Here is a 22,981-nt window from a genome sequence, read left to right as displayed (position 1 = left end):
ATCTATAGATTTTTGTTACATTAAAAAAAATATATCAATTTTTCACATTCTCGCTTGAAATTTGAATTTTTTTTCTTCCCTCTCTTTTTTGTCTGTTCACCAGTGCCGCCAACTAACCATTTAAACTATTTGATGATTGATGATCAATTTGTGGCCATTGAATGATTTGTGTTTGAAATTGACGAATTTTATTTACCAGAAAAAAACTTTTCGAATCATCGATCATCATTATATTATAAACAACAACATGACTGATGTTTGTAAGTAAAAAGTGGTTTTTTGTTTGTTTGTTTGTTTATCATTCAATTTCGATTCATTCATTATTTTAATTATCAAAAAAAGACGAGGATCGAGTAACAAGCGATGAATATAAACAATGGAAAAAGAATGTACCATTTATGTATGATTTTATGATGACACGTATATTGGAATATCCATCGCAAACCATACAATGGCTAAATGATGGTATTGAAAAAATTGATGATGATCCATATGAATCGATATTGCAACGTATATTATTTGGAACAAATACTGGTGCATTCAATGAAGATAATTATCTTATAGTGGCATCGATTGCATTGCCTGGATATCGAGAACCACCAAAAGTTGATCTTTATAATATGCCAGAAGATGCATTCGGTACATTTATTCATTATAATGGTAAATATATTAATGGTAAACAAAAAAAAAATGTCTAATCAAGAAAATTTTTTCAGATCAATTGGAAGCAGATTTTAAATTATATCATAATGGACCTGTTCAATGTGCTAGATCAATGTATGGAAAAGAAAATATTATTGCCACCAGGAATCATAATGATTTATTCATTTATGATATTAAAGATTGTCTTGTTGATTATGATACAGCTGGTATGTTTGATGAATTATTTTTTAGTGCTAATTTGAATAATGATTTTTTTTGATTCGAAACAACAACAACAACAACTTAGGAACAACATCACCAATTCTATCGTATCCAAATTTAAATAGTGAAACAAATCTTGAATGGAATCATGAAACATCTGGATTATTATTAACTGGCTACGATCGTAATCAAGTAGCCGTTTGGGATCTGAATTCACAGAAAAAACGTAAAACATTGACAACAAAATTGATACTCAGTTGTGATGATGATGGTAATGATCATGTTGGTTTCATCTATGATGCTAGTTGGCATCAAAAACATCCAGATATTTGTGGTGCATCAACATTGAAAGGAAATATCCTGCTTTGGGATATTCGTTCGAATAATGTGAAACGTCCGAGTCATTATTTTAATGGACATAAAGGATCAGCTTTTCAGATAAAATTTAATCCATTCTCGGAATATGTTTTCATCACTAGTGGTTCGGATTGTCAGATAGCCGCTTGGGATCTTCGTAATATGAATGAAAAATTACATTCAATTCAATTGAAACAAGAAAAATTTCATACATTAAAATGGTCACCACATTGTGAAACACTGTTCGGTGCGCTGACCAATGATCGAAAAGTGTATCTATTCGATATGGATAAAATTTTTGATTCATTATTACCACAAGAAATTGATAATGGCCCTTCAACATTGACATTCATTCATGGTGGTCATACATCAAGGGTTTATGATTTTGATTGGAATCATAATGACGACGATCCATTGATGATTTGTTCAGTTTCTGATGATAATGTTTTCCAAATTTGGCAAATGGTTTGTGTATAAGAAAAAAAAATTTATTCAAATTTCATTCAACGAATAATTCTGATTTATTTTTTTTTACAGTCAAACAAATTTGTCACCAAAGATACAGCAAGATTGGATATTTAAAACGAAAAAAAAATCAATTTATCATGACCAATTCGTTTGATTTATATAATCGTCGATATTCTGTATATTGATCGATTGGAAATGAAAAATTTATAATTTCATCACCATTAAATGGTGATGAGACATAATTCCAATCTTTAATTGGTTCATTCCATTTTTCGCCATATTCACGGATAATAACTTGTTCAGTTTGACATGGTGCTAGTAATTTATGTCCTAACAGCGTGATGGAACAAAGTTCATAACGTGGATAACGATAATTACGATATTTTTTATGTTTTGTAATATGACTTGGTATTAAATATGAATCATTTGCACCACTACCAGCACCACCATCATTATCATATGTAACAAATAAATCAATTTTTTCATCATAAAATTGTGTACGAAATGAATATTCCAATGTTTGACTTGGTTCACCAAAACGATAGAAAAGATTCAATCCATGTTTGAGAGCTACGGATTTTAACTGATCAGTTATCCAGTCTCCGTGACTGCTGTTTTCATTTTGAAAATATTTTGACCAAGTCGAAAGATCAGTATCGGTTGTATACGGAATGGGATGACAATGACGAAACCATCCCAGTAATGTACCGCACATGATCCAGAATTCCATTCGCAATGCTCTCATTAATGATTTCATCGTTACAATTGATTCAATTGTTTTATGGATTCTTTGTTCATTCAATTCAATTCGATATTTCGTGAACCAATTCATTTTTTCACCAATTGGACAATGTAAATAACGTGATGTTGGTAATTGACTTAGAAACCATTCAATATCATCTGGTACTGGTATAATGTCGATAAATTGAATTTTAAATGGATCGAAAATTTGTTCAAATTTGCCATACATTGGTGATGGTGAACAACAATTTGCCGGAGACATTTGTCCAATCCATAGAAAATGTTCAACATGATAAAAAACGACAACATGAATGGTCAAATTATTCATTTGGAAAACGATATGAACAGGAACATTGGTATCATTAAATGGAAATTGACTGCCATAATTTTCAACGGTAATATTTTGTTTTTTCAATAAATTTTGAAATTCTCGTAAATGATAATCAAATATACCGAATGTTGTTGCTAGACGGTCAGATTCATTCAAATTCAGATTAAATCTCCATTGTAATTCATACGATTGTTGTGGATTTAAAAATTCCATTAAAAGATTTGGATCGATGATGAAAATTTTTGAATTGAAATGAAAAATAATTTCAATCAAATCTTTCGATATTTTCAATGTTCTAGATGACGGAACATTATTATCCAAAATATTTGTGCTTGTAACATCATTTTTCATGAATGAATGAGCGAAAATCAATAATAAACCGGTTGTTACTAATAAAAAAAATAAAATCTGATGACCCAATGTCAAATTCAATGGTTTCATTTTCGTTTTACTTTTTTTTGTTGTTGTTGTTGTTTGGTGATTTACACCGGGCACTTTTGTATGTATTGTAAAAATAATTCAATTATCAATCGATTGAATAATAATTAATTTTCATCAATAACAATACGTGGATAAAACACTGGTGTTTGTTGTTCAAATTCATCATCATTCATCGATGGATTGCCGAAATTTGGTGGCTCATCCACCAATTCAGGTATCTGTATCGAATCGTTGAGATAATCATATTCTTGACATTTGGAATAAAATAATTTTAGCTGCATAAATTGATCACGGAAACGATGTTGATATTTTTTCAAATCATTTTCACTAACAAATGATGATTCGTGATGATGATTGTGTAATTTTTGCATTAATTGAAAAATTAAATCATAAATTTGACTTGATTCAATTATCGATAATTTCAATGGATTCAGTATACATTTTTGCTGCGCACCATCAATATTTAGGCCACGAATATCGAAAATTTCCATTTGTAATTGTAAAATTTTATCCATATAATTGAAAAGTTCAATACAGATTTTTTCGTACACGCATGGATCCTGATTTCCCAATTGTTCTAATTGTAATGAATTGATAACGAAATTTCCAGGAATTTTCACATGTTCCATATGGAATTCAATTTTTTGAAGCACCAATGAAAAATACAATGGATTCAATTGACTAAAAAGGCAACAATTTGGTAATATACAGGTTTTGATTTTAGCCAACTCCACCAATAATGATCGTTGGCCATATGCATCTTTAATAACGTTTGGATGGCCATTTCTCATGAGCCAATGGCAAAGAAAGAGAAATTTCCAATAAATATTATGTATGTCAACAATTTTCAGATCAATCTTTTTATAGATGCAATTATTGGCATATTTCCAAAATGATTCACTTGATTGTGTTTGATAGGAATTGATCAAAATCAATTCGAATAATGTTTCATCAATATTCCATTCATGAGCATTTAATATTTTGTCCAAAATTGTTAGGTAATTTTTTTCAAAATGATTTTTCGTGGCCATGGATTTTTTTGCCAATTTTTGACAATCACTGTACAGTAAGTTGTTGAGATATTTTTCCTGTTCAACAAATGATTCGAGTCAGAGTCAATGATCAATAATTCAATTGACTTACTTTTTTAGGTTTGATGCTGTTATTCGATTCGGATTTCAGCAGAATATTTTTGATAATTTTTTCATTGGTTTTTCGATTTTGTCGTTCTTTTAATTCATTCTGAAAACGTTGAATCGCGGCCAATGAATAGGCTTTGGACCCGATAGCTTTGATTAATTCATCTTCAATCTGTTGAGCATTATGATTGAGTAATGTACAAAATTTAATGAAAATTATCTGTTCATCTTGATTTATTGAATCGATAAGATTTTGTTTCCAATCCATTTTTTTTTTGTTCTTTCTCATCAATAAATCAATAAATTTTTGTGACAACATTGAAAAAACAGTTGTGACTATTTCCAACCAATGGACCATTCGAGTAGAATTTGAAATTTTCTCAAATATATTTGACGTGTTTTTTTTTGAAAACAAAAAAAAATTTCAATTTCAATTTCTCAATTTTTGGTCTCAAAATTTGCAACAAAAAAAAAATGAATCCAGTAAGTTTCATCTTATAATATTGAACAACGAAAACTTTCAAATTTTTTTTCTCGCCATGCAGATGTATCTATTCGGCTGTTTCATGTCTGTGATTATCACATCGATTGTGGGCGAAAAATTAACCGATAATGAATGTAATCAACTTGGTTATAATCCAGCGGAACTATTTTGTTCTCGGTGTTTAGAATTGACAAAATTTGAGCTAGATAATCTGAAAGATTCGTGTATGAAATGTTGTCGTCAAGATGATGATTCAAATTCGAAAAAAGTATGAATCAAATACAGACAAAACATTCGAATTTTATTAACATGATGTTTTTTCTTCCATCCACCAGTATTCCTTTGCACGATTAGAATATTGTGAATGTAATATTGCAAATTTTCCCCAAATAAAAGGTTTGTGTTTTGAATTTTTTTTTTTTTTTTTTTGGAAAAAAACATTCCACCATTGTGATTTTTATCCTTTATCATTCACAATAGCATTCATACGTGGTGATAAATCAAAAAAATATTCCAATCTTAAAATTAAATTTGTACGTGGTATATTACCAATATTGAAACTATTGAATGAACATCATGATGTTGTTGATGAGCTGAATATACAGAAATGGGATACCGATACGATTGAAGAATTTCTTGATCAACATTTATTATCATGATAATCATTGAACTACAGCTACAGCTAAATGTTTGGTTTATGTTGTTTTTTTCTTCTTATTTTTCCCACATACAAATTGTAATTTATGGCACAATATCAATATTGTTAATCGATATCTGAATTGAATGAATAAATAAATTGATCAGAAATTGATGATGAATTGTCTACACAAACACAACACAACACACACAACCATTCATTCTTGTCAATTGATAATGGTTGGCGGTACTATTGTACCTGCAAATAAAAATGGTGGCTTGCAATGATTATGGAAATTTACCATTATTTATTATCACCAACAGATTGGTGGTTAATATAACGGTGATTATCATCATCGATTTGACTGGTTTTGTAATAAATATCTATAAATAAAATAAAGAATATTTAATCGGATTATTTGATTAGTGCAAAAATTGGCATTATGTCTAAAAAAAACAAACAAACAAACATTAATGATGGAATTCTATCAATAGAAAAAAAAACCGATTACAGACATTAGATGAGAACGTTGGAATCCAAGGTAACCATCACCATCATAATAATAATAATAAAATGGCCATGACAATCACATTCGTTTGATGATGATGATGATGGTAATTATTTATTTATGCCTCATTGGATCTCACGCCATCTTTCTCTCTCTCTCTCTTGTTTGATCATCAGTTATCTTTTTTCCCCTTTCATTCACATCATTATCATTGCCGTTGTTGTTTATTCAGAGATAAAAAAAAATAATTGTTACATGGATGATGATGAAAAAGATTTCAATCACTAGAAATGCAAGTAGTACATTTGAAAATTTCAAGACAATATCTCTGCGGATGTTGTGCTCACCAAGGTAACCATGATGATGATCATAATCTCAAACATTCGATTTTTTTTTCTTTTCAAATACAGTCAGGTTGCTGTGTGTGTGGTGTATAAATAGTGGATAACTTTTGGAAAATTTTTTTCTATTTTGAATTTTTTTTATTTTTCATTTTTCACCACTTGTGTTGTGTTGTTTAAACGAACGAAAAAAAAAACAAAATGGTTCAAATTGAAGGCAAATATAAATTGGAAAAATCCGAAAAATTTGATGAATTTCTCAGCGAATTGGGTAAGTGTGGTAACTGTTGAATTTCCAAAAAAAAAAAAAAAATTTTTCATGTCATTGAATATCAAAACAACAACAGGTGTCAATTTTGTTAAACGTAATCTGGCCAAAAGAGTAACACCGGTTGTAACCATAACCAAAGATGGTGATTATTATGTATTCAAAACGGAAACAACAGTGAAAAATACAGAGATTAAATTCAAATTGAATGAAGAATTTGAAGAAATGCGTGCCGATGATGTTTTGGTCAAGGTTTGGTTTTTTTTTGTTCCTAAAAAATCCTTTAATTAATCACATGATTTGAATTTTTTCCAATCCAATCAGACCATCATCACAATGGAAGGTGATAATCGAATGATACAGATACAGAAAGGCGATAAAGAAGTGAAAATTGTTCGAGAATTTACCGATGATGGATTGAATGTAATAGCCACAGTGAATGGTGTTACTTCCGTTCGTTTCTATAAACGTTTGTAGTAGTGGTGGTGGTTTGTGATGGTAGACAATCTGAAAAACGTCTGAATCTGTCTAAAATTTTCAAATTTTTGATAAAATAAAATTTTCATTTGATCAATAAAAAAAATTTTTTTTTGATTCTAGAAAATTCGTTTTTTTTACATATATCTAGTAGCTATAAATATCACCACAGTATTATACTTTATGTGATATCTTTCGGGTATACGCAACAACAATGTCCGATTGGATTCGTTGTTGTTTGTCACATTCATCAAAAAAAAAAGTGCACAAAGTCCATATCTGCCTGGTGATAATTGATGATTATCACAAATCAATGAAAAAAAACACCCAAACATGCCAGACATCATGTATTTCAAGCCAATGCATTGATTGATTGATTGATTGACTGACTGATTGAATGTCATCAATTTCTGTTTTTTTTTCAGATTGATTGATTGACGAATTCGATGACATTCTATTCGATTTGATAAATCTGAGCAGAAAAAAACAACAACAACAACAGCGACAACTGTAAAAATCGTTTTGAACAATATTTGTGAATGAATGTACCGACAAACAAACAAAAAAAAAACAAAATGTTTTACATGCACGAACTACGAAATTCAATATTTTTTTTTTTTTTTTTTTTGGTTATTGACCTTTGTACACACACATTATTATTATATTACTACAAACACACAGATACATTTTTTCTTTACATCGAAAAAAAAACTCTCCATCCTCTTCCACATCATCATCATAATCATTAAAATCAACATATATACATCAGTGGCATATATTTTATCATCATCGTCATCATCATCATTCGAATCACATTCATCCAGCCATATTCATATCGAAATTCATTATATAGAGCTTTTTTACAGTTGTACTTATCAACGATGATAATAAAATTTGAGAAACCACAATGAATATAACCAACACACTGCGATTGTTACAATTGTGTAAACGCACACACACACTCAAACATTCGATCAACAAAATTTTTAGATAAAAAAAATGGTTTCATATCAGCAAGAAAAACAAAAAAAAATTTTTTTTCTCCTCAATAACTGATATATGTGGTGGGGCCACAAATTTTATCACATTCACCAATTATTATTACAAACAAACAAACAAAACAATGTACTCGCGCGGTCGATTCACGATATACGTTGCGTTTACAAACTTGCGATAAATAAATGTTAAATATACGTGTGCACATTTATGACATACACGATGATGATGATGATGCTGAATGACAATGACGCCGGATGGTTTCGGTGGTGGTGTTGGTGGTGGTGGTGATGGTTGGGAGGAAACAGCATGATATGAGTTATACATGAGTAGTTTCATTGGTTGACAAAAAAAAACCGCTATCTTTTTTTCGTAGTCGTCGTCGAGCTACTAGCAGGCATCATTTTTTTTTTGTTTGTTTCGCTTGTGAATGCGTGTATAAAAGTCTCATAGTCATCAGTTTTTTTTATTTCGATAAAATCATCATTACCATCGTTACATTATTATTATAAACCACCAAACAATTCACATTTCACACACACACACATTCGACGACGATAAATCAAATTGAAAACTTCATTTCCACTTTGTTTTTTGTTTTAATATTGTGTTCATCAATCAATCAATCAATCAATCAAAAACAATGGCAAGCATTGAAGGTAAATATAAATTAGAAAAATCGGAAAAATTCGATGAATTTCTCGACAAATTGGGCGTCGGTTTTATGGTGAAAACGGCAGCTAAAACATTGAAACCAACGTTTGAAGTGGCAATAGAAAATGACCAATACATTTTCCGTTCATTAAGTACGTTCAAAAATACTGAAGCTAAATTCAAATTGGGCGAAGAATTCGAAGAAGATCGTGCCGATGGTAAACGAGTGAAAACGGTCATCCAAAAAGAAGGTGACAATAAATTTGTTCAAACACAATTCGGTGATAAAGAAGTGAAAATTATTCGTGAATTCAATGGCGATGAAGTTGTTGTGGTAAGTTTTTTTTTGTGATGTTTTCAAGTGAAATGGAACCCAAAATCAAATTTATATTTCTATTCTTAGACTGCATCCTGTGATGGTGTCACTTCCGTTCGAACATATAAACGAATCTAAAACAAAAAAAAAATGAAGAAGAAAAATTCGTCTCATGTTGTGCCATGCCAATCAATCAATCCCCATTTTCTTAGTTTATTACCCTTCTATTTTGGGTTATTGAAAATTTTGTATTCGAATCGATGATGATGATGTTTTTTTTCTCTGCAAAATTTTGATTAAATAAAAAAAAAAATTTTCTATACAACTCAAATTGCATAAAATCTTTGTGTTTGTGTGTGTGAGTTCAAGTTTCAAATTTCCATTTTTTCTTGTCTATATGAAACGATTATTTGGATTGTTTTTCAATCAATCAAACACCAAGACGACGACGACGACGATCATTCGATATTTACATCGACAACAACGACAACAACGAAATTAGAGAAATGAAATGATTTGATATGCGAGAAGTGGAAAAATAACCCGATCATTTCAACACACGCTATAGCTGTGGAGAAAAGTGAAAAAAAAAACGTAGAAGGATGACATTTGAATCACAACGAAATATTTGTACCCAGTAAAAAAAAATTGAAAAAAACATAGAGAGAAATGTTATGAGGAAAAACTTTTTTTAATTTTTTTCTTCACCAAAAACTTTTCATTGAATCATCGACAATGATGAAAAATTTGTCTCTCCAGCTAAATATCTCTAACCAAACAAACTAAAAAAAAAATTGTGCGAATCGAATCCAATCGATTGATTGATTCTTGGTTGCAACTGTGGTTGCTGCATGTGGTGATGATGATTTATTGATTTATTGAATATTTTTAAACACACACACTTTTAAAACAATTCATAAATTAACAACATTGACCACCACCACCAGCAGCAGCATTTTTTCCGTTTGTTTTTTTTTTTTTTTTTTTTTTTGCTAAAAACAAGAGTTAAATGGGAAAGGAAATAAAACAAAAAAACAAAAAAAATCGATAAACAAATCGATAAAATTTTTTTTTGCGCTTCTATTTGTTAAAATTTCAAATTGAAGGCTTTTTTCAGACAAATTAAGCAATTTAAGCAACAAATGAATAAATAAATGAAAAAAAAACAAGTTCCAGGAACCTGCCAACCAAACAAACAAACAAAAATCCGGTAATGTCCGTACAGACATACACACACACACACCAAAAAAAGAGTCATCGATGACATAGATGGCCATTGATGCGAATAAACAATGAAACAGACAAAAAAAATTTCGTAAAAATGAAAATTGAGACGAAAAATTTTCATTTTTATTTGCTGCCATCGTTCGTCGTACACAATGATGATGAGACGATCAATCATCATCACATTATCGTTGTTGTTGTTGTTGTTATCACTATTGCTGGACAATGGTCAATGTAAAAAAGAGAAATCATCATCGGATAATAAATTTTTCAATGGTGATGTAGAATTCGTAACACTTTATTATCCAATTCATCCACTAGTACAATTAATGTATGAACAAGGCTATAAAGGTGGTTATGGAACACGTTATGAAGATGTAAATCGTGGTATAATCAAGAATAAAAAATATCGATTCAAATTCTATAAACCACCGCCGAAATAAAAGGTTTGGTTGTTATTTCCAATCGATTAAAAAATTTCATTTTTCAGATTTGTGTTTTTGATTTTCAGCAGTTTGACTCATGCCACACTAAATCTGTCTGGTTTTCATGGATTCGATTCATTCGATAGTTTTACTGATGATGAAATCCATTTCAAATAATCAGGATTTCCGTCCGTAATCTATAATAATAATAAACAATAATGATTTCCAATAATAACAACAAAAATCAATATAAAACTTGCCGCTGTAAATATAATTTCCGGCACTGAATATGGATGATTATGGCGAATAAATTCAATCAATTCATCAATGGCAGCGGTTCTTGTTTTCATTATCATTAATGATTCATTTTCATCAATTTGTAATTCATTTTCCCATCGATAAATTGATGTTATTGTTGGCAATATATTAACACAGGCAACTTTATTTTCATTGACCAATTTCCTGTTTAAAATTTGATTGAATGATGATGAATAAATACAAATCAATACTGATTCACTTACTTTGCCAATTCTTTAGCCATTTCGGCATTCGAAATGGTCACATAGCCAATCGAATATTTTGATGATTCGTTTGACATTTTATTCACACTACAGCTGATGCTGCCGTTTGTCGTTGATGAACAATGATGACAAATAGATGTCCAAAATGATGATGACAATAATAATGTTGGTAATAAAAATCGGGACATTAAGATTTTTAAAGAAAAAAACCGGCCAAAAATTTACAAATAAAAAATAAAAATCATCGTATAAACTCAGCATTGAATCAATAAACAACAACTTGAAAACAACTTGCACGATATGAACAAGGCATCAGAATGAAATGAAATTTCAAATTTCTGAATACAAAAATAGAAAAACCACGATTTTTTCTTCTTTAGAATTCTGAGAAAAACAGAAATAAAATCCATGCATTGATGTTATATTTTGAAAGAAAGAAAGAAAAAAAATTCATTCATAAATCAATTGCCACACACGCAAAGGAAACATTTATTTATTTTTTTTCACAATAAATTTTCTTCATTCGCAACCAACCGCATGTCTACAAAAAAAAAATCTGGATATCTCTGGATCCAATCAAAAAAAAAAAAAAAAAAAATGTCGCTGTTGCTCATTTGAAAATGTCAAGGCCAATCAATGTCTCTCGGTCTGTGAATTGTCTATATTGCAAATTCCAAGGCCAGATGTTAATTAATTAATTTCATCGTCAACCGGCTACTGTACTGTAAATTGTCATCATCATCATCATCATCATTTTTTCCGCGAAAATTCATTCAGCAGCAATAAAAAAAACCAACAAACAGACGTAATTCATTCATTCATTTTGTCGAACCAAAAAAAAAAAAAAAATCAGAATCGAATCATAATGATTTACGACATTTGTGAATGAATGATGATGATTCGAATTTATTCGAAACTGGATCTGTCTATGATTTTACAAACAAATTAAAATTGTGTGTAGTAATTTGAACCTTTCATTTTTGGCATCCATCCACCCACCCATCCATCAAAGAATTGCCATTTTTTTTCTTTGATTTAATTCGAATTCGATTTTTTTTAATTTTTGTATAAATATTCAATTTCCAACAACATTCATCATGGTTGAAATTTGAATCAAAAATTGAATGAATCATCACACATATATACACGCCCGAATATAAATACTACAGGCCTGAAACAGGCCATTGAACGATGGCGATATTCTTTGTTTGATCCCCACTAATCCAGACACAGTTGTATTTGCCGCTGGAAAAAAATTTTTTTTTTCCATTCAAAATTTCAATTGTTTGTGTTGTGGCCACCACAATGTTGTTTGTTTTATGTGATCAAATGGCCAGCCATAAAGTTGAGCAAGACAAGATCTGAGATCATCATCATCACCATCATCACATACTCTCTTTTTTTTCCTAGTGCAAGATGATAAAAAGAGGGAGAGGAGAGAAAGTCATCGTCGACAAACAAAACACAACTCACAACACAGTCACACGAACGTCCACAATCACCATACAAAAACTCAGCAACAGTTCAGCAAAAAAAATAAATTCAGTTTTTTTTCAAAGTCAAAAGCACGCCTTTTATCGAAAGTTCGACCATTCCACCAGAAAAAAAGCGAGCACCAACAACCAACCAACCACCAGCATTAAGCCATCAGCAATATATAGCTTCAATAGAGCAGCCATTATCATCATCATCGTCGTTGTTGTTGTTGTTGTTGCAAGGCAAAAAACCAAAAGGCAGACCATCATCATATAGACATTATCTACCAAACAGCAACCAAAAAAAAAAAAAAAATCAAGCCAAACACACGATCATCAACGACCGGCCAGCAATCCAGCCAAAATAGAGAGAGAGAGAACGAGAAAAAATTTCATTTCCATTTTCACATTGAAATACCAATTTTTTTTCTGATATATATGTGATTGGCATCATCATCATCATCATCATCATCGAAATCCACAAGTCCAAGTCCAATGTGTTTTTTTTTATTGAATTTTTTTTCACTCGATTTGATTTGATTCGAATAGAGAAAGCAGCAAAGCGAAAAAAAACCGTCATTGTCAATAGCTGCTGCTTTGTGTGTGTGTGTTTAGTGTTTGTGTTTGTGTTTGTGCATGCCTGTAATTCGTTTGGATTTTTTTTTTGTTGTTTTAACGAATTTAATTTTCACATTTGTTCTCCGTTTTTCAATTCAATCAACAACTAATTCACCAGTTTTCATCGTGAAAATTTAGATTTAAATTTGGTATGTATTCATTTTGTTTTGTAACATGAGTAAATCAATCCCGCAAGAATCATTCATCGATGATTTAAAAATTTTTTTCTTTTCTTGCGTATGTTTCTACGAATGCATTAAAAAAAAATATCGACAACAGCAACGAATGTATATCCATCCTGTGTGTGTGTCATTATCGATATCCGGTCAATCAATCAATATGAATTGAGTGTAATATATTGTTATTATTGTTGCTGTTGCCAATAATTTCATATTTCCGAATTTTTTTTTTGTTTCATAAATAACTTTTTATTTTTATACAAATGGCTTAACACACAGGATGATGATTATGTCATCATCATGATGATGATGATGAAAAGATGAGTTTTGAAAATTTTTACAACAAAACTTTTCATTACGTTCGATTTTTTTTGTCAAAAAAAAAACAATAACAACCGTGTGTGTGTGATTGATTTATTGATTCATTTGATGATGATGAATTTCCTTTTTTCTCAAAAAATGAATGTTTATGATTTTTTAACTCGATGCTTTAATGATGATGATGATGATCATGATCATGAAGTATGTTATATGTCCTGTTTTTTTTTGATATTTTTTGTTTTCGCCAATCATCAATCGATTGATTGATTGATTTTTTTTTGTTTGTTTGTTTGCTTGATAATTATTGCCACCTGTGTGTACGTGTGTTTGTATTTATTATTTATGTAATCGGTTTTTTTTTGATATTTTTTGAATTGTTTTCTGATGAAAAAAATTCTCCTAAAAAATCAAGTCTCGCCCACCTGTTGCAAACTATTTGATAATGATGATTGTAATATATGTTGACGACAGAATGAATGGAATTCAATGTGTTATTCACAAATTCGTGTTTTGTCGAATTGAAAAAAGAGAACAATGACCTTTATGATTCGATGTTTGATGAATGGTTTGATTTTTTTTGTTTTGTTTTGTTTAAATGAAATGAAATGAATGATTTTTTTTTGATGATTAATGCTAATAAGTTTGCTGTGTGTGTGTATGTAGCTGTCAATCAGATTTTCGATTTTTTTTCCAATCATTTGAAATCATTCATCGATCACATATCGATTTTCTGGTATTTGAAACACTGGAAAACAAAACAAAAGAAAAGAGGAAAAAAACCGAAATTCATTATTCGATTAGACAGATCTATCTCGTATTATATAATAACAACATCTTTGTTTGTGATTCGTACATTTTGTCCACAAAAATTTTTTTTTTTTTATTTCGCTGATGATCAAGTTCGATCATCATCAAATAGTAGGATGGAATGACAAAAAAAAAACAAAATAGAAAATCGATTGGTCACGATTTGATTTGCAACATCAGCAGCAGCAACAAGTTTGAAAAATAAAAATCATTGTCATCGTTTGTGAAACCAAAAAAGAAAAATCTTTTCACATTTTGGTTTCGGTTCGATTGTGCCAATAATAAATAATAGAATCCTGCTAGCTCAATTGATAACAACTTTTGTCATCAGAAACAACAATGACAATAACAGCAGATGATTGCATTTTGCCGATTCATTGCCTTGTATCAATTTGGCGTCAAAATTCATCCATCTTGAAATTGGTTTTGTTGTTGTTGTATATATGAATTGAACAAGTTTTTCTTTTTCATTTCCTTTAAACGTTTATTGACACTTTTTTTTCTTTTCAATAAATTCATCCATTCGATTGATTGATTCATTCATTCTGGTGAGAAACGGCTTTGATTTTTTTTTTTAGGTCGAATTTTCTGTTTTATCATCATCGATGAATCAAAATCGGTTGTTTATGTATATATACAATAATCATCATTGCCGTCGTTTTTTTTCTGTAAATCAGTGAAAAAAAATGATGATTATGATTATCATCATGTCATGGTGATGATGATCAAAAAAAAATGGCAATCAAAATTTTTGTCATAAATAAATTTTTCCAACATTTGATGATACCGATACATAAATGTTTTTATTACACATACACACACACACCCTGTACATTTCAAACGGAAATTGAATTGAGCAAAAAAAAAATATTCAATATGAGATTTGGATTACCATGGTAAATTCCAAATTTTTTTTTTCTGAAAATCTAATTGATGGCAATCTATGTAAATCATAAGTTACTCTATTCGTTTGCAATTTTTTTTTTTATTTCATTTGAATGACTCATGTTTCTTTCTCTTCTTACAAGCATCATCAGCATAATAATTTAATAACAGTATATATGGTATATGTGAACTGTTGATTGTCAACGAACAGATAGATATATCTACCTGTTGAATGTTACATTACATGGCTATGAGATTTGAGTTTTGATCATTGTACAATAATGTTACATAGTAATAGCTATTGTGAATAATAAAGATATATAATCATCATAAAAAAAACACCTGGAAGCATTGTGTTTTGTAAGAGAATTTTTTTTCTTCTTTTTCTTTATGAAATTTGAGCTAATCTTGTTTGCATTCATTTCTTATATTTTATTGTGGGGATTGAACCAGATTTTTTCCTCTTTATCGCCAACAATTTTTTGAGAAAAAAAAATGTAAGTTTTTTTTCATAATAATGATTCTATTATTTATCCATTATCATCTATGTTTGAAGTTATTTTTTTTTGCTGATGATAATGGTGGTAGTGGTGGTGATGGTGGTGGTACACTTGTGGTGATTTGTGTAAAATATGCGTAAAGTTGATGGACAACACAACATAATATTACACAACTGGCTAATCATCATCATAATCATAATCATTATTTTTATTATTCAGGTTCAATGAACCAAACGAATCAAAAAAAAAAATAAAAAATAAAAAATAAAATGAAAACTTGTTGCCTTACATCCTACAACATCAAACGAAAAAAACTAGACTGAGAAAAACAGACTAAGAAATCAAAAAATGTGTCTGGTCTGTTTCTGTGTGTGTGTGTGTGTGTGTGTGTGTGATAATATGGTAATGATGATGATGACCTTTTGCTTAGGCAAAATCTTTTTCCTTTTATCGCTTTTCGTTGTTGTTGTTGTTGATAAGTCAAACGAATCAAGTTAGTTTTTTTTTTTATTTCTTACTTTTTGATAAATTCTTTCAGGTTGGAATCTATTGTGTGTGTGTGTGTGCGTGTGTGTTTAATTTTGGTTGACAAACATTTTGTTATTGTTTCTTACTATTATGTGTGTAATAAATATAAAAAAATGTCTGCTGTCATCATTTGTGTTTTTTTTTCTTGGCATTGAAATTTGAATCACAGGTATCGTTGTTGTTGTCGTTGCAATTATCGTTATAATTTAATTAGATTAATGATGATTATAAAAAAAATTTTTTTTGCTTGTCCTAGAAAAAAAAACTTTTTTTATGACATTAGATGGCATTGTACACACACCCACACAATGATGTTTTTGTTTTTTGTCATTCTCTCTCTCTCTTGAATTGAATGGGTAATGATCCAAAAAAATAGCAATGACGATGATAATGATGATGATCGCCTAGATTTAAAGTTTTTTTTTTGGTTGTTGTTGAATGTTTATAATTTGTTGATGTTGCTTGTTGTTGTCAACATTGACATCTTTGATCATCATCATTTTGTCTTGCTCTAAATTCCAATTCTTGAAGCGTAAATTATAAAGTGTCTCTCTGTTTGTGTTTGTGTGTATGTGTGTGTGTCAATGTTGATTTTTGTTTTTCATTTTTTTTTCACTGTATTAAAGTTGTTTTTTTGGTTGTTGTTGAGAATGAGGAAAAAAAATTTTTTTCTTAACCTTGAAAAATGATGAAATGATGATGATGATGACTTTTGCATGAATGATTTTTTTCTGTTTTTTTTTGCGATTTAAATAAATTTTTTTCGCTTGTTTGTGTGTTCAAATGTGTTGTTTGTCTTGCATATGTCAACATTTCATATATTCGATTTTTTTCCCATTTTACGGAAGACTGGAATTTCTCAGATGTTGATGATAATGATGATGCAAAAAAAGGGGCAGGCAAATGTTGTGTGTTTGCTCTGTAAGCAAGAGTGAAAAGTGGCAGCAGTAGCAGCAGTGTGTGTTGAAGAATTTGAAAGTTGAAAAATAATTTCCTCATTAATCATGTGATTTTTAATTGATTTAAATAGATTTTCAATCTGCCTCAAAAGTTGGAAAAAAATGGGTCTAAAATTATCTACAAAACGACGACGTGGACGTTCATATAGTTTTACCGAGAAAGATAAACCGACTTCAGAAGTGGCCAATGATTCAACTGTAACAACAAATGGTGGTGGTGGTGGTAAAGGATCCAAAAAATCTAAACGTTCCGTATCATCTGCGGCAAAATTTTCAAGTACAGCACGTGAAACTTATGTTCCCAAGGTTTGCTATTCTTGTTTTTGTTTTGTTTTGTTGTCGTTATAAAGTCTGAAATATTAGATTCAATGATTCTGTGTGTGTGCATGTATGCGTGTGATGAAACAAATACAAACAAACGAAATTCTTTATAGCGGAATAGAATAGAACTATGTATGTAGAAATGTTTTTTAGTCATGTGAAAAGCAAAAACAAAAACGTAGTTGACATATAAATATGTTTTGACATATGAATGTTCTATAGTTTTTTTTTTCTTCTTTAAATTCTGTAGAATTTATTCATTGCATCCAGAGTATGGTTAAATATGAAATATTTTTGTTGCTATAAATGTGATACGTCGTAAACACAATTCATTCTCGCGTACTTTATAAAGCGAATGAAATTTAGATTCGGAAATCTTTTTTTGTTTTTCATATTCTTGATCAGAGTGTGTTGTTTAGGATTTATTTATTCGGTTATTTTTTGTTTGTTTCACTCATTTTTTTGTGCGTTTCATTGATTCAAACACAAGCACACATAACACACAAGTTGAAATATGGTAAAAGAAATTTTTCAGACTTTATACCATTATTATAATTGTTTGTTCACATTTCTTATGTTTGGTTTTCATTCTAATCATAATAATGACCAGAATTCGGATACACAACCACCGTCGTCGAATGGAAATATAATAGCCGCTGCTGATACAGCTACTGCTACAGAAACAGCAACGAAAATTGAAGAACCAAGTTTGACCGAAGAAGTTACAGCTGCGGCAAATGCAGCTGTTGCGGCTATTACGGCACAAGCATCTTCGGATGTTGCTAAAGAATCTCAACCCGAACAACAACAACAACCACCACAACCAAATGATTCAGCAGCTGCTCCTTCACAACCAGAAATAGCCAAAGAAACTGTTGAACCAGCGGCTCAACCAGCCAGTACCGAATCGGCTAAAGAATCGGAAACAAAATCTACCGAAATTCCTGAGCTAGCCAATGCTGAACCAGTTAAAGAACCGGAACCACAACCAACAACAGTTTCAGAACCAGAAACTGCTGCTGCTGCACCAAGTGAACCTGTGAAAGAACCAGAATCAGTCGTCGAACCGGTTAAAGAGCCTGAACCAGTTGTTGAAGTTTCACCAGTAGCTGCACCTGTTGCAGAACCGGAAAAAGAAGCTCAACCAGTAACTGAAACGGCTCCTGCTGCTGCTGTTGTCGGTGATGAACCAGCTAAAGAACCAGTAGTTGTTGAAGCTGCAAAAACACCAGAACCCGTTGAATCTGTGAAAGAATCAGAATCGATTGCCCCACCAGTCAATCAACAAGGAACCAGAACCTGTTGTTGCCGCTGCCGCTTCAGTTGTTCCAGAAAATCCGCCCACAACTGCAGAACCAGAAGTAGTTAAAAATGAGGAACAACAAACGCCAGAAATTGTTGAAAAAGTTGAGGAAAAACAAGCTGAACAATCGGCTGAACAACAACCATCCGAAATTTCAAATGTTGAAAAATCGGAAGAAAAAGTTGTAACCGAAGAACTCGCTAGTCAACCAACACCAACACCAGTAAAAACAACCGAAGAAATTGAATCTCAACCCGAACAACAACAACAGCCACAACCAGAAGTTGTTCCATCAAGTCAAGAAGCAATTTCTGCTGACAATAAACCAATAGAACAACAACAGCCGGAACAAGTGGCAACTGAGAGTGAAAAACCAGCCGAAATGATTGGTGAAAATAAAGAAAATGAATCACAGCAACAAGTCAATATTGATAATGTTGGCGAAAAAATTGTTGCTGATCCAATAGCCACCACTAAATTAAATGAACAACAACAATCGAATGATAATAATGAGAATGTTTTAAAAAATATTCCCTGTAATGGTGATCCGGTGGCCAATGATGTAATAAGTCATCAAGAGAATGGACATGCCACAGCTGAATCACCACAGCCCGAAGTTCCAGGTGAAATTGTTTCACTTTAATGTGTGTGTGTGTGCCGATCATTAAATCATTAGTTCTTAATTAACAGCAACAACAAACCGCAGAATGTCATCAAATGTATGCTTCGTTTGAAAATCATTAATCATTCAGAATGCTTTTTGTTCATCTTTTTTCCATTTTAGTTTTTTTTCTCTCTCACCACTTTCTATCTTATCACCATTCGATTTGAATGCAAAGTTTATCCCACAAGCATGAAGAAACACAGCAAAAAAAACAAAACAAAGAACAGATTTTTCCTCTATCTTTCATTCAAAATTATTTAAATCAATTTTTCTTTTCATTTGTTTATCAATCAATTTTATTATTATTTTTAAAATGATATTTGATGAAAAAAAATAAAAATAAAAGTGTTTTATTCGAAAAACAAACCAAAAGGTGGCGCCACAGCAATATTGTATGTGTAGTGTGAATTCTTTTTTTTTGCAGTGTTCGATTGATTGATTGATTGATCAAAAGGTATGATTTTTTGTTTTTGTTTTTTGTTTTGTTTTTTCATTGATTAATTCCATTCAATAATGTTCAATGAATAGATCGAATGATGACGATGATGATTTGGTAGAATTATTTGACGTCCATCTCAAAAAAAATGGTATAAATATAAAACGTTTCATTGGAAATTATTTCATTTCATTTTTTCATTTTGTTTTTTTTAGATTCAATGATTTTTTTGATTTCTTCAAAATGTTTTTCAACGTTGGTTTAAGCGTACCGGTTGTAAGCAATGCCTATATGACAATGTGTAGCTGTTTTGGTTATCCACTTCAACAACGTTGTTGTCGTCATTGTTATCAAATGAATTTGGCCGTTGTTCCAGCACCAGCAATTGTTCCTGTTCCGGCGGTTATGCCGGCTATAATTCCAACGGCAACATCGATTTCCATTATGAGCAGTAGAGTATGTGTACCACCGGCACCTGTTGTTGCTGCACAACGTCCTTGTTCATCATCATATCGAAGATCATCCGTTTGTTCAAAACGACGATAATCGTAAATTTATTCTACATTCACATATACTTATCGGAAATGGGCAAGTCATCATCATCAATGTTATTTCTATGCCACTTCCAAAGTTTGGAAAAAAAACGTCTATATATAAATCGCCAGCCTATCGTCAATATCTTCTACTACTCAGTTACGAAATTAATATCAAAAAATGCAATCAACATCAAAGCTACTTGCACCCAAAAACACATAAAAAGAAGAAAAGCGTAGGTGTTTATAATAATAATAATAGAATTTCTTGTGATTACTACTGCGTAATAATTTCACATTCACTTTCATTCATTCATTCATTCATTAACTTTCAATGATAATAACATCGTTTTGTTTTATTTTTTTTTTTTGATATAGAATCTTTGAAACATAAAACCTAAACAAAAATGCTTATTTGGGGCCCAATGATTACATCATCATATTATCCTATATATTCGGCTTATTATTATTATCCATATTATTCTCGTATTCCATATTGTTATCATTCACCATTTGCACCTGCACCTATACAATATGTATCAAGTAATGGACAATATTATCCAGTAATGAAACGATCAAAAAATTGTCGTATTGTTGATGCACCACCTGGACCTTGTTATATAAAACCTAAAAGACGTGGACAATGTTGATGTGTGTGTGTGTCTGTGATCATCAATTGATTGATGATCTTATCGCCATCGTACACGAAGAGAGAGAGAACGATAAACTAAAAAAAAATCTGATGACCGTATTATTTCCAACTATATTTACACACACACACACACACGCATTTTTAACTGATTTTTTTTTATTTTCATTTTTTAAAATAAAAATATATTACTCTTTCTAAAATTATAATTTTTGTACATAAAACGAAAACGATAAAGATGTTATCACATTTTTCAACAATCATCAACTAGTAAAATCGAACGTTGAATTCATTTTGATCATTCATTTGAAAATGAATTCTTTTGCAATTCGTACACACGAACTTTTATTGTTCAACGATTCTTTACAAAATGAATGATTGTCATTTGATGATGATGATGAAAAGTGAACTTTTGTTTTCTATTTGTTTTGAAAATTTTGAAATGAAAAAAAAATAAATAAAGTAGCAGAGTCATACGTCATTTTTGTATGTCACGCTTGATGTTGGATGATGTTGGATGAATGAAAAATAACTGGTTCGAATATATCTAAAATAGAAACTTACGGTTATGTCGCACACATTTACGAATGGTAAAAATCCAAAAAAAATCAAAAACGATGTCAAATATATATATTTTTTTTCTTCTATGGCTGTGTCTGTTTATCATCATCATCATCATAATATATTTAGTGGTGACCGCATTTTACCATGGTGAACACATTCACCACTTGATCGACATCGACAAGAAGAGTGAAGACAGAAACAAAAAACGATGCCAGTGATTATATATTGAATTGAATGATAAAACAAATAAAAATTTTCATTTTTTTTCCACCATTTCACATTGATCAGTGTGTGTGTGTGGATCTGCTAAAATCTAATTATCACCATGATCATTATCGATCAGAATGTGTGTATGTGTGTGTGCGTGAGTTTTTGGGAATTTTTTTTTTTTTTTGACACTGGAATTTCAAACATTTTTTTTTCTTCTCTGGCAAAAACAATCAATGATGATGATGATGATTTTTATTGTTTATTTTTTTTCTTGAAAAAAAAACGACAAAGACACACAATGGCCAATGATAATGATAATGATGCATTTTTTTTCTCTTTCTGAATGACACCCGAATCTAAATTTGGGTTCATTCTTTCATTTTTCGTTTGTTTGTTTGATCGATTATAAATGGAGATGGATTATATTTTTATTTCTTGCACATTTCGCAGCATTAGTAGTAAGATTTTTTTTCAATTCAATTTACCCATTTTTTTGATGGTGGTGTTGGTTGATATTGGCTAATGATGATTCGAAATGATCATTTGGATGAATGGTTGACATTGTTAATGTTGGATTTTTTTCGCATGCGAAAAAAAAAATTCAAATTCAACCTGGTTGAGTGGGTGTGTACCAGTTTTTTTTTTGCTTTGGTTTCATAACGAATTTTATGAATAACTCCAAAAAACAGCGTACAAATTCCAAATGGACCTGATTAGCGGTAATTTTTTTTTGTTTTATTTTTGATTTGAATAAAAATTTTTTTTTTTTCGATGATGATGATTATGTAGAAATAGAGAGTGATTGAGAGAGAGAGAGATCGAAAGCAAGTGTTTTGT

General features: G+C 30.6%; 8 protein-coding genes across 8 annotated transcripts; 5 read left to right on the top strand and 3 right to left on the bottom strand.

Moving 5' to 3' along the window:
* LOC124492337 (histone-binding protein RBBP4-A) lies at positions 1 to 2,176 on the top strand. Its single transcript, XM_047055204.2, has 5 exons — positions 1 to 260; positions 343 to 660; positions 717 to 869; positions 950 to 1,686; positions 1,759 to 2,176. Exons 1-5 carry the CDS (start codon positions 140 to 142, stop codon positions 1,801 to 1,803), a joined length of 1,374 nt encoding a protein of 457 aa, XP_046911160.2. The 5' UTR covers positions 1 to 139; the 3' UTR covers positions 1,804 to 2,176.
* Positions 1,727 to 3,202, bottom strand: LOC124492339 (ribitol-5-phosphate transferase FKTN). Its single transcript, XM_047055206.2, has one exon. It carries the CDS (start codon positions 3,200 to 3,202, stop codon positions 1,817 to 1,819), a length of 1,386 nt encoding a protein of 461 aa, XP_046911162.2. The 3' UTR covers positions 1,727 to 1,816.
* LOC124492336 (huntingtin-interacting protein 1-like) lies at positions 1,727 to 4,699 on the bottom strand. Its single transcript, XM_047055203.2, has 2 exons — positions 4,346 to 4,699; positions 1,727 to 4,290 (listed from the first exon to the last, which is right to left on the bottom strand). The coding sequence occupies exons 1-2, from the start codon at positions 4,697 to 4,699 to the stop codon at positions 3,307 to 3,309; spliced, it is 1,338 nt and encodes a 445-aa protein (XP_046911159.2). The 3' UTR covers positions 1,727 to 3,306.
* LOC124492342 (selenoprotein F) lies at positions 4,699 to 5,861 on the top strand. Its single transcript, XM_075731551.1, has 4 exons — positions 4,699 to 4,824; positions 4,887 to 5,093; positions 5,161 to 5,221; positions 5,306 to 5,861. Exons 1-4 carry the CDS (start codon positions 4,816 to 4,818, stop codon positions 5,482 to 5,484), a joined length of 456 nt encoding a protein of 151 aa, XP_075587666.1. The 5' UTR covers positions 4,699 to 4,815; the 3' UTR covers positions 5,485 to 5,861.
* Positions 5,862 to 6,356: 495 nt separating this feature from the next.
* Positions 6,357 to 7,183, top strand: LOC124492344 (fatty acid-binding protein). The gene is made up of 3 exons (XM_047055212.2): positions 6,357 to 6,582; positions 6,659 to 6,831; positions 6,904 to 7,183. Exons 1-3 carry the CDS (start codon positions 6,513 to 6,515, stop codon positions 7,054 to 7,056), a joined length of 396 nt encoding a protein of 131 aa, XP_046911168.1. The 5' UTR covers positions 6,357 to 6,512; the 3' UTR covers positions 7,057 to 7,183.
* A 1,330-nt stretch (positions 7,184 to 8,513) lies between these two features.
* On the top strand, positions 8,514 to 9,347 carry LOC124492343 (fatty acid-binding protein). The gene is made up of 2 exons (XM_047055211.2): positions 8,514 to 9,040; positions 9,110 to 9,347. The coding sequence occupies exons 1-2, from the start codon at positions 8,696 to 8,698 to the stop codon at positions 9,158 to 9,160; spliced, it is 396 nt and encodes a 131-aa protein (XP_046911167.1). The 5' UTR covers positions 8,514 to 8,695; the 3' UTR covers positions 9,161 to 9,347.
* Positions 9,348 to 10,528: 1,181 nt separating this feature from the next.
* LOC124492341 (divalent-cation tolerance protein CutA) lies at positions 10,529 to 11,765 on the bottom strand. Its single transcript, XM_047055208.2, has 3 exons — positions 11,193 to 11,765; positions 10,932 to 11,133; positions 10,529 to 10,868 (listed from the first exon to the last, which is right to left on the bottom strand). The coding sequence occupies exons 1-3, from the start codon at positions 11,378 to 11,380 to the stop codon at positions 10,794 to 10,796; spliced, it is 465 nt and encodes a 154-aa protein (XP_046911164.2). The 5' UTR covers positions 11,381 to 11,765; the 3' UTR covers positions 10,529 to 10,793.
* Positions 11,766 to 12,164: 399 nt separating this feature from the next.
* LOC124491994 (uncharacterized) lies at positions 12,165 to 20,118 on the top strand. The gene is given in 4 exon segments (XM_047054744.2): positions 12,165 to 13,434; positions 17,536 to 17,770; positions 18,396 to 19,082; positions 19,084 to 20,118. Coding segments are annotated over 3 exon segments (1,539 nt in total). The 5' UTR covers positions 12,165 to 13,434; positions 17,536 to 17,566; the 3' UTR covers positions 19,732 to 20,118.
* Positions 20,119 to 22,981: the final 2,863 nt, after the last annotated feature.

Source organism: Dermatophagoides farinae, chromosome 1 (assembly GCF_024713945.1).
Source record: "Dermatophagoides farinae isolate YC_2012a chromosome 1, ASM2471394v1, whole genome shotgun sequence".
Taxonomy (NCBI): Eukaryota; Metazoa; Arthropoda; class Arachnida; order Sarcoptiformes; family Pyroglyphidae; genus Dermatophagoides; species Dermatophagoides farinae.
The sequence above is the reverse complement of the archived record's forward strand: the minus strand, read 5'-3'. Positions and strand labels throughout refer to the sequence as shown.